At 41.1% G+C, this 16,183-nt stretch overlaps 1 protein-coding gene across 4 annotated transcripts in view; it reads left to right on the top strand.

The window, feature by feature from the left end:
- eif4eb (eukaryotic translation initiation factor 4eb) overlaps positions 1–14,193 on the top strand; it is a 35,690-nt gene extending 21,497 nt beyond the window's left edge. Inside the window, exons 6-8 of one of the 4 annotated variants that reach the window (XR_009798604.1) lie at positions 8,129–8,352; positions 11,162–11,301; positions 11,406–14,193. Coding sequence is in view for 2 of the 4 variants with exons in the window: in XM_061844861.1 (XP_061700845.1) it covers positions 8,129–8,419 (291 nt within the window). In the remaining 2 variants the exon portion in view is untranslated. Of the gene's footprint in view, positions 1–8,128; positions 11,042–11,161; positions 11,302–11,405 lie in introns of those variants that run through there. The other 3 variants (XR_009798603.1, XM_061844862.1, XM_061844861.1) reach the window with 3 other exon arrangements.
- The last annotated feature ends 1,990 nt before the right edge of the window (positions 14,194–16,183 follow it).

Below are 16,183 nucleotides of genomic sequence, written 5' to 3'. Positions count from 1 at the left end.
CACGTGCACTTGGCACCAGGACACCCGAGGTCACAGTTGGATGATCGACTTTGTGGTCACATGGTCAGAAGGTGGTTGGTGGCTGTCGTGGCGGCAACCCCCGAACACGTTGGTGGACACAAACAGTGAGGGTTGCTGTCCAGCTCAAGAAGGAGTCTTATCAGGCGAGTTAGCCGATAGGTACCGGCTAGCCAAGTGGAATGTAGCTTCGATGGTCACTGAGGCAAAAACCCTGACGTGGGAAGAGTTCGGTGAGACCATGAAAAATTACTTCAAGACAGCTTTGAGGAAATTCTGGTCCAGCGTCCGGCATCTCAGGATGGCAAGCAGTGCACTCTCAACACTGTGTATAGTTGGGATGGGGCGCTGTGATGGGGATGGATTACATTCGCCCGGAGTACCTAAAGGCTCTGGATGTTGTGGGGCTGTCTTGGTTGACACACCTCTGCAAGACAGCGTGGACATCAGGGAAACTGCCTCTGGATTGGCAGACTGAGGTGATGGTCTCCCTTTTTAAGAAAGGGGACCGGAGGGTGTGTTCCAACTCTAGGGGGATCACATTCCTCAGCCTCCCTGGTAAGTTTTATTTAAAGGTGAAAGGTCCATCGGGAAGTCGAATGTCAGATTCAGGAGGAGCAATGCGGTTTTCGCCCATGTTGTGGAACAGTTGACCAGCTCTATACCCTGAGCAGGATCCTCGAGGGTGCATGGAAGTTTGCCTAACCATTCTATATGCATTTTGTGGACTTGGAGGAGGCATTGAACTGTGTCCCTCAGGGAGTCCTGGGGAGTTGAGGGGGGGTTCTTCAGGAGTATGGGGTACCAAACTGCCTGATACAGGCTGTTTGGTCCCTGTATGACGTGTCAGAGTTTTGTCCATATTACTGGCAATAAGTCGGACTTGTTTCCAGTGAGAGTTGGACTCCGCCAAGGCTGCCCTTTGTCACTGATTTTGTTCATTACTTTTATGGACAGAATCTCTAGGCATGGTGTAGAAGGTGTCCGGTTTGGTGGCTTCAGCTTTGCATCTCTCCTCTTTGCATATGATGTGGTCATGTTAGCTTCATCGAGCCGTGATCTCCAATGCTCACTAAAGTGGTTTGCAGCCATGTGTTGAGCGGTTGGGATGAGAATCAGCACCTCCAAATCTGAGACCATGGTCCTCACTCGGAAAAGGGTGGTATGCCCTCTCCAGGTCGGGGATAAGATCCTGCCCCACGTGAAGGAGTTCAAGTATCTTGGGGTCTTGTTCACAAATGAGGGAAGAATGGAGCGGCTCATCGACAGGCAGCTCGGTGCAACATCTGCAGTTCTGTGAAGGAAGAATAAAGCGGGAGATGGGCAGACAGATTGATGCAGCATATGACTTTATATCGGTCCATTGTGGTAAAGAGAGAGCTAAGTCGAAAGGTGAAGCTCTCAATTTACCAGTCAATCTATGTTCCTACCCTCACCTATGGGCATGAGATGTGGATCGGGGCCGAAATAATAAGATCCCGGATACAAGCAGCCTAAATGACTATCCTCCGCAGACTGTCCGGGCTCTCCCATAGAGAGAGGGTGAGAAGCTCCGGGAGGGGCTCAGTGTCGAGCCGTTGCTCCTCTGCATTGGGAGGAGCTACTCAGTAGCTGCAGGTTATAGACTAGTGAGCATTTCAATACAAATTGGCCACAGGAACATATATCCCCAGAGATGTTCGGAAGGGGGAACATGAGTTTCTTTTTAAGGGAGGGATTTCAATGGGATTTCTGATTTGGGAGGGACTAAGCTTCAAAAGGTTTTGCATAAAGGTGAGGACAAACAGCTTCATCGTAACCTCAAGATGGAATAGTTGTCACAGACACAGGTGTCTAAATGATCCTAACTCCTCATTAAACTGCTCAATGGTAAAGACATACAATTCTTCTACTTTTCCTTTCGGCTTTTACCGTTCAGGGTCGCCAAAGCGTGTCATCTTTTTCCATCAAAGCCTATCTCGTGCATCTTCCTCTCTTAACACCCACCGTCCTCGTGTCCTCCCTCACAACATCGATCAACTTTTTCTATGGTCTTCCTGTCGCTCTTTTGCCTGGCAGCTCCATCCTCAGCCAATATACTCACTTTCTCGCCACTGTACATGTCCAAACCATCTAAGTCTGCTCTCTCATACCTTGTCTCCTAAACATTCAACTTTGGCTGTCCCTCTAATGCAGTGATTTACAACCTTTATAGAGCCAAGGTACATATTTTACAATTGAAAAGTCCCACGGCACACCAACAAACGTAAATGGATCGATTAATTACTGTATGTACTTTCTGCCATCTAATAGAAGAGATTTTTTTTTTGTTCTGTCTGTCATTATCCCCCACTGGCATAAATTGATGAATAAAGATACAATATTTCTTGGAATAAATGTTTTTTTAGCAATTACATAAAATTGGCTAACTTCCCACGGCACACTTGAAGAACGCTCACGGCACACTAATGTACCCCGGCACACTGTTTGGGAATCACTGCTCTAATGAGCTCATTTCTCATCCTATCCAACCTGTTCACTCCAAGCGAAAACCTCAACATCCTCATTTATGGTTCCTCCAGTTCTGCTTCCTGTTGTTTCTTCAGTCACACCGTCTCTAATCCGTACATCATGGCCAGGCTCACCACTGTTTTATAAACTTTGCCCTTCATCCTAGCGGAGACTCTTCTGTCATATAGAACACCAGACACTTTCCGCCAACTGTTCCACCCCGTTTGGACCCGTTTTTTCACTTCCTTACCACACACTCCATTGCTCTGTATTGTTGACCCCAAGTATTTGAAGTCGTCTACCCTCGCTATCTCTTGTCCCTGGACCTTCACTCTTCCTCCTCCGCCCCTCGCATATATTCTATTTTACTTCGGCTAATCTTAATTCCTCTCCTTTCCAATGCGTGCCTCCATTGTTCTAATTGTTCCTCTGCCTGCTCCTTTCTTTCATTGCAGGTCACAATATCATCTGCGAACATTTTTTACCCCAAGCAGTAAACCTCTCTCAAGCGAGCGGCAGCAGCGGCGGTGGGAGTGGGGGTTCACACGCGGATCGCTGTAAATAGTGACCGGGAAGTGTTGTGTTCTGAAAGCTAGCAAAGCGAGTTGATGCTCCTTATTACTATACCGGCCATTGAGCAAACAAAATAAAAATAACAATGTTCAAGTGTTTGAGCCAGAACACACACAAGGGGAATTCAATGTGTTGGGAGGGACGTGGTGCTGGCCACGAACAATAACAGTCCCAAGAAATGGACCGCAGAGATTTGAAGCTTTTCTGAGGAGTTGGTTTAGATGTAGAGAATATATAGCAGGTGGCCAGACTTTTTTTTTTTTTTTTTTAAAACAAGTTGTACTTTTCAAGCAGCAAAGCTTCTCGCGATCCAGCAGCGGTTGGGGGTGGAGGGGTGCACGCACGGATCGCTGTAAATAGTAACCAGTAAGTGTTCCGTTCAAAGAGCCAGCAAAAAAAGTTGAAGCTCCGTGTTATTACTTTTCCGTCTATTGAGCAAACAAAATAAAAATTACAATGTTCAAGCGTTTGAGCCAGAACACACACAAGCGGAATTCGACCTGTTGGGGTGGACGTGGCGCTGATGACTAACAATAACAGTCCCATGAAAAGTACTGCGGGATTTGATGCTTTTCTGAGTTGGTTTAGATGTAGAGAATATATAGCAGGTGGCCAGACTTTTTTTTTAACACCAAGTTGTACATTTCAAGCAGCAAAGCTTCTCGCGATCCACCGGCGGCGGGGCTGGGGGATGGGCTTTTGCACGCACGGATCATCGTAAATAGGAAACGCGAGGTGTTACATGTATATATCCATCCATCCATTTTCTTGGCCGCACGATGGTGGAAGGTGTGCTGGAGCCTATCCCAGCTGTCAACGGGCAGGAGACAAGTTTACACACACGCAGACATGGGGAGAACATGCAAACTCCACACATGGAAGTCCGGGATTGAACAGCTGCGTCTCCTAATGTATGTTGTTGCTTTACCGTAACAGCAGAAGAGGCTATAACCTAGCGGTTAATAACCAGTAATGATGAAATGCGTGCAAATTTCCACGTTGATGAATGACCCTCAACTGTGACAGCCACAGCTTTATCCTGTCAGGTTGACCCCACGGGAGGTTAAAGAAGGACAAATTTGGCCGTGTTTTCTCAGTTTTGGTGCAGAACAAGTCAGCATCTTGGCTTAGCTGGAGCAATGGTATGTAATGCTAAGCACCGGCGACGTCAGGGGCGGGGTCAAGGATATTTCTTTCGGATTGGCTCTGAATGCTGGCACATATCCAGATTTTGCTTGGATTCCAAATATGTTCTTTATTTTCAATTTTTATTTTCAATTAATGTCCAAAATATATGGAGTAATAATATTACTTCACATTGGAGAGTTTATTGTACATATGAATTTTGGGGAGAGTCTTCCTTTAATCAGCTTTACTTGCTGCACATCCTTCCTATCTCTATCCCTCTGTCTGGCCAACCTGTAGAGATCCTTTTCTCCTTATGTATCCATTCACACATGCAATTGTTTTGACAAATTCATGTTTTATGTCCCAAAATAACACCATGTATTTTTCTGTCTGCTTTTGTGTTAATCCATATTGGGTAGAAAATCAGATCACAAATCCATATGGTGTAATAAAATGACATAAAACATACAAAACAAATTCTGCGAATAGGTAAATCCACAGGTGCCGAAAAATGTGTATGTAGGGGTCCACTTTATATCCAGAAATGTTATGACCATCTTGAGAAAAAAAAATGCAAATTAGGAAATTTTATTTGGGCAACATAACGGAAAAGACATTTAGATATTGGAACGGCAAAGTCATTTACATTATTTTTGGCTGTAGGCCAAAAACATTTGGGTTTAACTTTAAAAAATCAACAGGAACAGTGTCAACAGTGTCGCTGTATGATAATGATCACAATTATTCCTACAGGGGAAAAACAAGTAGCAAAATAATTGATAAATAGCAAAATAGTTGAAACAGAACATCTGGAAAAAAAATAATTATGATGTGTCAGGACTAGAAGTTTGTAGAAAGCAAATGTCCTACTAAAATAAAACATCTAAATTTGTGGATAACACAATATGACTTTGCTGGCCAGCTCAACCAACACACAAAAAATATATATTGTTAACCTGCAGGATAAAATAAGAGAAACACCCCAAAAAAAAAAACAACAACAAAAAAAGAGCTGGACTTAAGATGATGTAAAAACGGCCATAAAAGGTATCACATCTCATAAAGTTGACGTAACATAATTCGTCCAGGGAAAGCAAGACTGGAGAAAATTTTACCACTTAAATGGTGTGGAAGTACAATAAATTTGGATGACACCAAAGTACTTTCTCACAGCAGCAGGGAGTTCGAGGTTAATATCGCGCACCTCATCTAGATTTAGAAAAAAAGCAAATTATTCTACGATTGGAAGACCAAAATAAATTAACAGTGAACCATTTGAAGAATATAGAATTGGAATGACTGCATGTTTTAAAGCAAACAGTGGGATTCCTGAAGATCACACTCCAAGAAGTGTGTATCAAGGGCAATTAAAAAATGCTCTTCATGCAAATTCAAATAATCCTACAAAACAATGGATTGAAAAACATTGGGTTGACAAACCGACTGGCAGCATGTAACATTACGTTAACCAAGCACTACATGCAGAAAGAGTGCTACAAAATAAGAAAAAAAAAGTTGATACCTTTCTGACAGAGGAAGGAGAAATTTATGGAGCTTTATGCGAAACATTTAATAATTGTGGCCGCAGATGAGGAAGAGAGCAGCCATCTCCCCATCAAAAATGTCACAACTAATGCTCCCAAAATGCAACTTTTTAATTTGCCCCGTACGTTTCTTGGAAAAAGATGGCTTGCTGAAACTCGGACTGGGCTTAATTCCCTCTGTGACAGGAAAAATAGAAGTAAAAAGAAAAAAAGGAATTACTGGGAGGACAGTTAAATATCTTACAAAATAGGAATCCAGCACTCTAATATTACACCTTAGATATTACAAACAAACCTCCCACAAGAACAGGAGATTTCTTGCTGCAAACAGCTCAAGACATGATTGAACAAACACAAAATGACGTAGGAAGTGACTCATTGCATGTGACAATATAGTATAAGATAAACTTATAACAGCTCACACCAGACAAAATCATGATTATCTGTACTCAGATGGTATATCAGTCGTGGTGACAGGAACAAGACTGACTGACAAACTAAATGCACTACACAAGGAATGGACACCACCACACACGTCATTACAACGGGAGTGGAAGAGTTTGGGACAATTTGTTTTGGTAGTACGAAATGTTCCTGATTGGACAAAAAATGAACCAGATTTGGATTGGGATGACTGAACTGTACAGACAATATCTTATTGGACAGTCTCAAACAATCTGAGACCAGATGCTGTGAAATTCACAGTGGTATCACAATCTACACAGACAATACTGGAAAAATAGAGGAATAGCGACTACAGGGAACACAGTAACACATGCAGAGCTTCTACAAAATTTGGTCATAGCAGTTCAATTACCAAAAGAAATAGCCATATGTAAATGTGCAGTACACACATCAAATACAGACAAAGAATCATTAGGAAATGGATTTACAGATAAAATAGCAAAAGAAGCAGCAGCCAAAACCTTTATGGGATTAGCTGACCATGTAACAAATGAAGACATACTTTGAGATGATGTGTTAAACAAAATGCAACAACAAAGCTTACCAGCAGAATTAAAAATGTGGAAAAAATAAGGTACTACATTACAAAATGGGAATTATGTCAGCACAGATACAAAAAAAAAAATTCTACCAAAAACATTTTTTAAGTGGGCGGCAATCTTGAGCGATGGGAAGTCTCAGGTCTCAACAGGGGGAATGACAGCCCTGGTACAAAGGCATTACATGATCCATGGATTTAACTTGTATGCAAAAAACTTTTTTGTAGGGCTTGTTTGATCTGTGCAACATAATCCACAAGGGAATGTGTATACAAAATGTGGTCAGTTTCCTCAAGCTACACATCCATTCATCCCTCCATCCATTTTCTTAGCCGCTTATCCTCACAAGGGTTGCGGGGAGGGCTGGAGCCTATCCCAGCTGTCAACAGGCAGGAGGCTAGGTACATTCTGACCTGGTTGCCAGCCAATTGCAGGTCACATGGAGACAAACAGCCGCACTCACAATCACACGTAGACAGAATGATAGATTTAGTCTAACTATACATACATTACAAGCATGTAAGGTTCTCATTCCATTCAAAACACTGTTTGGGAGACCATACAAATTACCAATATTTTGCACACAATGAGAGTTAGACGAAAGATGAAGGAAAAAAAACACAAGTGGGTCCCTTTCAGGAGTTATTAACAACCCCAAACAGCTTGAAAAATTGCAAAAAGGGGTACTTGAGTTCATTTGTTGATTTTAGGAAAGTTATTGCTTTTGAAACCATTGTTAAGACAAACGAAACCAATTTGTTTTTATTGGCCACTTGCAAGATAGCTCTTCTCTTTCCCACTGCCAAGGTCGCTGTAGTCCGGTTACACATGGCAGTGAGACTGCTGTCATAATGGTGACTAAACAGTTAAATTTTGCTGTTGAGTGTTGGATGAAAATGCTACCCGTTATTTTCATTTTTCTGAACGAGTAGTACCTGTGGGAACCACTCAAGGTCCCACCCCAAAAAAATAAAATAAAAACAAAACAAATTGGATAACTACATACAAAAAACGTGTCCAAAAGATTGTGTTGTTTGCACAGATCCAGAGATAATACCAATGCTATTAATTGATAACGAATGCAAAAAAAAAAAAAAATAAATGTTGGGGGATCCTGTGTATCCATTAACTTCTTTTGAAAAACAAAAAAGCATTGTTTTCTAATGGTGTGTCACTAGGAAATTTAACATGCATCAATTTGATAGGACTAGAAACAAATTGGGAATGTTATCAGCATTGATGTGTAAAGCCATTTTTGTGCCATTGTCATGGTGGTGCGGCAGTAGCTGTCTTTTTGATTTTTTTTTTTTTTTTTTTTTACGCCGGATGCCTTTCCTGACGCAACCCTTCTGCATTTATTCGGAGAGACAGCTGGAGCCAATCCCAGCTAACTTCGGGCAGCGGCAGACTACACCCCGAGCTGGTCGCCAGCCAGTCGCAGTGCAGATGTCGACACCATCACTGAGCGGGAATCGATGCCACGCTGCTTTTACTCGAAATGTCCCTCTGAGGGAAACCCGAACTACAATGTGGCCCGCAAGAGAAATGAGTTTGCCATCCCTGCACTACACCATCAGAAAAAAAAAATGGAACAAGTTACTGTGCTTTAATAACCTTCTTACTGCCATTTGTCTAGTCATCCTATGTCTGTTTATGAATTAACATCTACTGTACATGCAGTTTTACCCGAACACTGGCATAGACTGAGCAAGAGCTGAATGACATATAAAATAGCAGAAAGAAACACGTGGATACACCTTACACACTGTAAAAGGTCATCTCAGCTGAGTCACCCAAAGGGAAAGGTGAGCAAAGTCCAGCATACTGTGGGTGCAGATTTCTAGTATCTGAAAATACCTGAAGGCTGGTGAAGATTTAAAAGACACTTTGACTCATTTATGGGTGACTTGGTCGACATGACTTCAAAATGGCTAAATAATATGATAGCGTATTGGGCTGTAACAAAGACAGCCGTAATGATGTTTTTGTTCATAGGCTACTTTGGGACACCTGTAAAGCTGACAAAAATACACAACAACAGAACCAATAATTATACTCAATCAACTATGCCTACCACACATAAGGTAAAGAGGCGCAACCTTATTTCAAATCACATTGGTAAACAACTATGCGGGAGTCACTGAGGCATGAGGGGAGGACTCCACGTGTGCCTCCCAATGAATCAGTTAAGCACTTTTTCAATTCCTTGGCAGAGTCTAATTGCTGGGGATTCCATTGATGGGCTTTTGCTAAAGGAAACCCCCATTTTCTTCTCACCATTTGCCCATTTAATACTACCTTAAACCCGAATGCCATACAAAAGTGCATGTATACTATGGAGGGAGTATTTTAACCAAAGAAGCCTGAGGAACATTTTTTTTATTATTCTTATCTTTTTTTTTTTTTTTACAAATAGGAAAAAAATGGTTATTAATGTAGAATGCTGCTAACAAGGTAAACTATAGTTACATCACATGCATGGGCCCTAGGCCACTAATGCGTGTCTTTCCAGCAGAAATCCCAACGCAGTGTACCCTGGAGGTAATGACTAAAACAACTTCTAACACCACTTGTCTGAAATAGAAAAGTGTTTATCCAACAACTAAGGCAGTAAATGAGAAACTGATATTTTCTACTAATGTTGCATTGGCTGATTTCTCCTGTTTTAGCTCTACAGGGACAGATTTTAAGATGGGAAGTCTCAACAAAAGATGGTGTCATGATATCCAACTGCAAACTGCCCCACTGCTCCCATGCAGCGATGTGTGGTGGTGGCGTGTTGGTCAAAAGTTGTATGAAACACTGATAAATGCAGCAGGAACGTGTGCACTGGTATTACTGCTCTTATCTGTGACTGTGTTTCCATCCAAAGCAGAGGATATACAATTGGCCGCATCCATCTTTGGACCTCCCCTTGGGTTCTCCCGAAGGCGAAGGTCCTCTTGGAAAGATGGAGATCCGACATACATTGATGCAAATGGCATCCCAACGGCGTACCAGATGAGTATAAGTTGGTTAACAAGATTGCTGCAGGATGGGAATCCATCTTGTTATGGATAACTCTGAATAAAAACGTTGACAGAATCAACTACATACATTACAATGTACAGAAACTGGGAAATTATACGGAAGCAGGCTTTATTGCCATAAGGAAACTTCTAGCTGCAACCTCACTCATGACGTTCCAGAACTGCATAGCGGTCAACATGCTCCCGGCCGAGAAGGGTGGTGACTGCTCAATGTTCGGTGACCAGTGTTGTTTATTCCAAATATCACAGCACCTGATGGGTAACGCACAAGGGCCATTCAAGGCCTCCACACCCTGAACCACAAGATGAAGGAGCACTCTGGTGTAAACACCTCAGCCACGTCTGACTGGTGGGGAGAGGAAAAAAAAAAAAGTTTGACAAATCTAAAAATTTGGTGTTCTCTGTCCTAGTTTCTATAGCTGTTTGCAACTATTCTTGCATTGTGTGGATGTCGTATTCCCTGCATAAAGGCATCACTTAACCAACTTATAACCACTGCTATTGCCCCAACAAATTCAAAATTGGCAGAAATATATCTACTATTGGCACAACAGAGTAATGACAGTGATATTGTTGATCACGATGATGACGTTATGACTTCTCTTCCAGACCTGTTCTCTGATCCAGAAAATTACAAGTAATTAGTGCTATATTTTCCTCCGAGCGTAAGCCGAAAGGGTGATCTATTAGATGATAGATTTGAGCAAATTTAGGATAAACAGGAGGATAATGTAGAAATAATTGTAAATAGTCTTAAGTAACTGCTTCTGACTGCTCTGCTCCAATTCAGTTACTGCTCTGCCTGCAATGAAGAATGCTTTGCTCTGCTCTAGAAAATGTGGTCGCAAATGTAGGATAAACTGGGGGGAAATGTCAGAATAATTGTGATCATAATTATCATACATCTGCTTCCAATAAAGAAATGCTTTGCTCTGCTTTAGATAACGTGGCAGCCTCCTGGCAGGAGATAGCAAGAACAAAAACATCTAATCATCGGAACTGTTAGAACTGCTGCCTGTTAAAGAAATGATGACCACACATGTATTCAGCAATCTTCCACACATGCACACGCACAAGAACAAACATGTACACCTTGTTTCAAACTGTTTTGCTTGTCGTCTCCTTTTTGTAACATCCATGTAAATAAGGGGCGTCTTAAAACTAAATAAATAGAGGTGCTGAGGAGAAGATAATCAGAGAGTGCAGTGGTGAAGTGTATGAGGCAGTTCCTCTCCTCTCTCCTCGCGAGACTTGACCTGGTGTCTTTGCTTCCTTTTTTGTCCTGTTTAATGAATGTCTGATTTGTGAACCTGACAGTCGCTATATTTGTGTGGCCATCCCATTATATAACTATACCTTCACTTCACTTTTCCAGCTCCTCTGCTTAGTGGGAGAGGCCTTTGACGACTACAGCGACGAAGTTTGTGGCGCTGTGGTCAACATCCGCACAAAAGGAGATAAAATTGCTGTCTGGACAGGAAACTATGAGAACCGCAATGCTATAACACACATAGGGTGAGGAACTTTCTCTGAATCAGCAGAAGTGTTGGTCATTTTTGTATAAGTTACTACAATTACCAGCTGTCATCCTTTTAATCTATTGTTTGCTTTGTCAACAGGAGAGTTTACAAAGAGCGCTTGGGGCTCCCCTTAAAGATGACTATTGGCTACCAATCTCACTTTGACACAGCACAACCTACCCCAAAGAACAAATTTGTTGTTTGAGAAGCACCTATTGTGCCCCTTTTTCAACTTCTGGTCATATTTGTTTTTGGTGCGTATGTTTACTTCGCTGCAAAGACTGCGGAATGCAATCCAAGATTACATGCCAAATCTTTCCATACCCTGCCCAAATTTTTGACCACATAAATAATTCAATATGAATATTCCAAAACACTAAACAAACACTTGGACAATGATTGTAATTGGAATAGTTTAGCAAAAATCCCAACTGATATATGAACACTAAACTAAAAAAAAATTGTTTCTGTGTTTGTCAGGTTAATGCCTTGTAAACGTATCCATTTAGTGGTAATAATAGAGGTTGCTGTTAAGAGTTCTTAATGAAAACATTTTTTTAATTGCAGTCAATCCCTTAATACAAAAATTTATATTTTTCTGCCATTTTTTTACAGCATGGGTGGTTTGCTATAATTGTATAAGAAATTAAACCCTCTAATTTATTCTAGCCTCCATATTAATTTGGTAGGGGTTTTTTTTTTTTCTTTGTGCCCTGACTGTTGCATGTAATCCATCTTCTTCGCCAAAATGTTTCTTGAATAATACTTTTGAGTGTTAATATAATAAAAATGGTAACATTGCAATTATTTGCAATTAAATTGTTTGCAAATTGTCATATATAATAGGATAGCAAATTCAGAGTTACTGACTCTGGTTGTCTAGCAGGCATTTAAACATGCTGCCAATACTAAAGGCTACAAACAGATATGCATTAACTATTAGTTCCCCCACCCACCCCCTGATAATCATCCTATAATCCTTTTTTAAAATGTCAGTGTAATTCAGAAAGAAAAGGTTGTTTTTGAGAACATAGTTTAAAATTTTGGCTAATTTCTACATCAGCTGCTTCACAAATATTATCTGAATATACAAATGCCTTCAGAAAATGCAGTAATCTTGAAGACAGTGGCCACACCAAGTGCTAATGCAGCTCTAAAATGGCTATGGGAACACTGTTTAGATTGAGGGTCTCAAACTCATTTTACCTTGGGGCCGCTAGAAGCAGAATCTGGCTGAGGGTGGGCCTTGTTTAAGTTAAAGTTCCGAGAGCAGCCTGTAAAGGTCATTTCATTTCCATGTATGATCCCTTTTCAGAAAATTCTCGCAGCTTGATGGCCAATTGACTCAACATCTGGGTGAATTATGAAACAACACCAATTGCTTCATATTGCTTCAGCAAATTATCTTTTTGTATTTTTTTTTTGGTTTTAAATTATTTTTAGTCTCGGCCCACTTACGGATACAGCAAATAGGATGTTCCTTGTGTTCTGTTTTTTTATTCGCTAAGGAAAACCCTGCATTGTGTTCTGCGTCCCAATTGGCTAAGTTACTGTAGACAAGAGGTCTCAAACTGGAAGAGATAATATTTTGTGGCCCCCTCCTTAATTTGAAACTTTGTTAGTGCAGCCCTTGAGTTTGACATGAATGGCAATTTTGCAGTGTTGTGTCATGGTGGGATACTGTATATGGCCTTCGGGCACGTAGAAGAAGAGAAATGTTTAGTTTCTATCACTGTTTGCAGCTATTCTTGCATTGTGTGGATGTTGTTGTATTCCCTGCATAAAGGCATCACTTAACCAACTTATAACCACTGCTATTGCCCCGACAAATTCAAAATTGGCAGAAATATATCCACTATTGGCACAACAGAGTAATGACAGTGATATTTTTGACCACTATGATGACGTTATGACTTCTCTTCCAGACTTGTTCTCTGATCCAGAAGATTACAAGTAATTAGTGCTATATTTTCCGACTGTAAGCCGAAAGGGTGATCTATTAGATGATTTATGGATTTGAGCAAATGTAGGATAAACATGAGGATAATGTAGAAATAATTGTAAATAGTATTAAGTAACTGCTTCTGACTGCAATGAAGAAATGCTTTGCTCTGCTTCAATTCAGTTACTGTTTCTGCCTGCAATGAAGAAATGCTTTGCTCTGCTCCAATTCAGTTTCTGTCTCTGCCTGCAATGAAGAATGCTTTGCTCTGCTCTAGAAAACGTAGTAGCAAATGTAGGATAAAAAGGGGGGAAATGTAGGAATAATTGTGATCATAATTATCATACATTTGCTTCCAATAAAGAAATGCTTTGCTCTGCCCTAGATAACGTGGCAGCCTCCTCGCAGGAGATAGCAAGAACAAAAACATCTAATCATCAGAACTGTTAGAACTGCTGCCTGTTCAAGAAATGATGACCACACATGTATTCAGCAATCTTCCACACATGCACACGCACAAGAACAAACATGTACACCTTGTTTCAACAGCACAACAGTTCTCGGGCAAATCTGCTCCAGTTCAATGACTCCCGTACTGACAAGCAGGTTTGTTTGGCCGGCAATCCATTGATCTTTTCTTTTCAGCTGGTATTCTATGAAATTATATCTTTGAAGAATTGTCTTGTCTCTGTTGGTTGTAGAAACCAACAGCACAACAGTTCTCGGGCAATTTGAAAAATCTGCTCCAGTTCTGCAACTCTTGCACTGTCGAGCGGCTAGGTTTGACCGGCAATATGGCGCCATACAAACTGTGACGTCACATGTACGGGCTCTATTCCAGCTGTCATCGGGCAGGAGGTGGGGTAGACACCGAACTGGTTCCCAGCCAAACGCAGGGCACATGAAGACAGACAACAGTCAAAATCACACCAAGGGTCAATTTAAGTCTCCAATGAATACATGTTTTTGGGATGTGGGAGGAAACTGGTGTGCCCAGAGAAAACCCATGCAGACACTGGGAGAACATGGGAACTCCACACAAGCAGGGCCGGGATTTGAACCCTGGTCCTCAGACTATCAGGTCAACACTCTAACCACTGTTCCACCGCCTGTACAGCTCATTTAAAAAAATAAACTAAAAACTGAGATATGGCAGCACACCTTTTAACTGGTGATTTGGCTGTGTTCAGAATCATCACACTCAAAAGTTATGTTAAATTAGAGCCAGCACACACATGCCATTATTTAAAGTTCCTATGGTTCACCCCAAATTATGTTGGGCTGTTCTCATAGTTTTTGTGTGACATTGTTGGAGAGAGCTTCCACAGCAAAAGTATCAATCAGGTGGCATGTACACAAACATTTCTAAGAATGTCTACCATGGTTGGGAGTCTTTGTTACTTGCAATAGTTTCGTCTTGTAATCTAATTATTTCCTCTTCATTTTAATATCAATAGAGGTCTAAATAGGCAGCATGGTGGCTCAGCTGGTAAAGCATTGGCCCTCCAGTTCTGAGGACCCGGGTTCAATCCCAGCCCTGCCTGTGTGGAGTTTGCATGTTCTCCCCGTGCCTGCGTGGGTTTTCTCCGGGCACTCCGGTTTCCTCCCACATCCCAAAAACATGCGACACTCTAAATTTCCCCTAGGTGTGATTGTGAGTACGAGCACAAATAACAGTTATGAGTACCAAGGACATAATATTACACCCTTGTCACGAGAGGAGCTTTTTTCTTTCTGAGTTAACTCTTCTCCAGTCGACTGATGAGTTTCCCCAGGGTCAATTAAGTGCTTACTCTGCTTGCAGCGGTCTGAAGAGCAATGGTAGGATTTGTTCACCCAGATTACAGAAAAGGAGATGACAATCACAGAGACAGTTATCCTACCGTGTGGCCCTCACCAAGAATCTTGAAATGACATGAAAACCTAGCCACTTAAGTTTGCATGTACAGTGTAAGGATCCCTGACGCAGTGGTATCGCACAACACAATCATAAATTGGAAAAACAAATTTAGAAGAGCCCATTCTGTTGTTTTCATGACTGAGCAAAACTCCATTTGCCCCAGCCTCCCCCCCTCCTTGTAATTTCTTAGTGGTGTACATATAGTGTAGCCATACTACGAAATGTCAACCCAACAGTGAGTTGACTCCCAGTATATTATAATGGCATACGAAGGCATGAATTGAAAACAGGGTTGTGCTGTTGTCTGTCCGATACACATTCTTGTCTGTTTACAATGGCTCTAGTTGGGCACAACTGTTCCCTTTAGCCTTTTATAACCTAAAACCAGTTTTACCGGACATTGAAATTTCTGTTTTGAAGTAACAATACTGCAGACTGATGGAATATATGCAGCCACCGTACATGTAAACTACATTTAAATTGACTGAATTATGTTACATCTATATTATCAAATTTACTTAACGACCAAATAGATCTGTACCAGTTACTGTAGATGTTTGAGAACAATTTCTCATGTATAACATGAGAGAGACAGTTTTGTAAAGTAATATAGCCCCTGACCAAAATCAGGGCAAGAGTTTTGAAAATGAATGGACGGATAGAATCCGTTCAACAGTTAAAAAGCTACAATGATAAAGCATTATTACACTTTACAGGCTATGTTTGAAGTACCATGCAATGTTAAAAATGACTCAGTAAAATAGGTTCCAGTAGTCATAGCTAATAATACACAACAGTAACAGAGTGCTTTCAGTTCTGTTGACAAAAGTGGAATAGTACATTTCCAACAAGCAATACAATACATTTGGCTTTGATATGATAGGATGGATGTCCTCCAAGGACTCCGGTGTTACATTTTATGAGTCTCCAACAAAAATGCAAGACACTTAGAGTGAATACAAAAAATCCCGTCACCCCTAGTCCAATGCCGTGTCTTTGTGATACAGAAATTTTTTAAAATTTCAAAACATTTTT

Source organism: Syngnathoides biaculeatus, chromosome 15, assembly GCF_019802595.1.
Source record: "Syngnathoides biaculeatus isolate LvHL_M chromosome 15, ASM1980259v1, whole genome shotgun sequence".
Taxonomy (NCBI): domain Eukaryota; kingdom Metazoa; phylum Chordata; class Actinopteri; order Syngnathiformes; family Syngnathidae; genus Syngnathoides; species Syngnathoides biaculeatus.
Note: the sequence above shows the minus strand (reverse complement) of the source record. Positions and strands in the feature narration are given on the sequence as shown.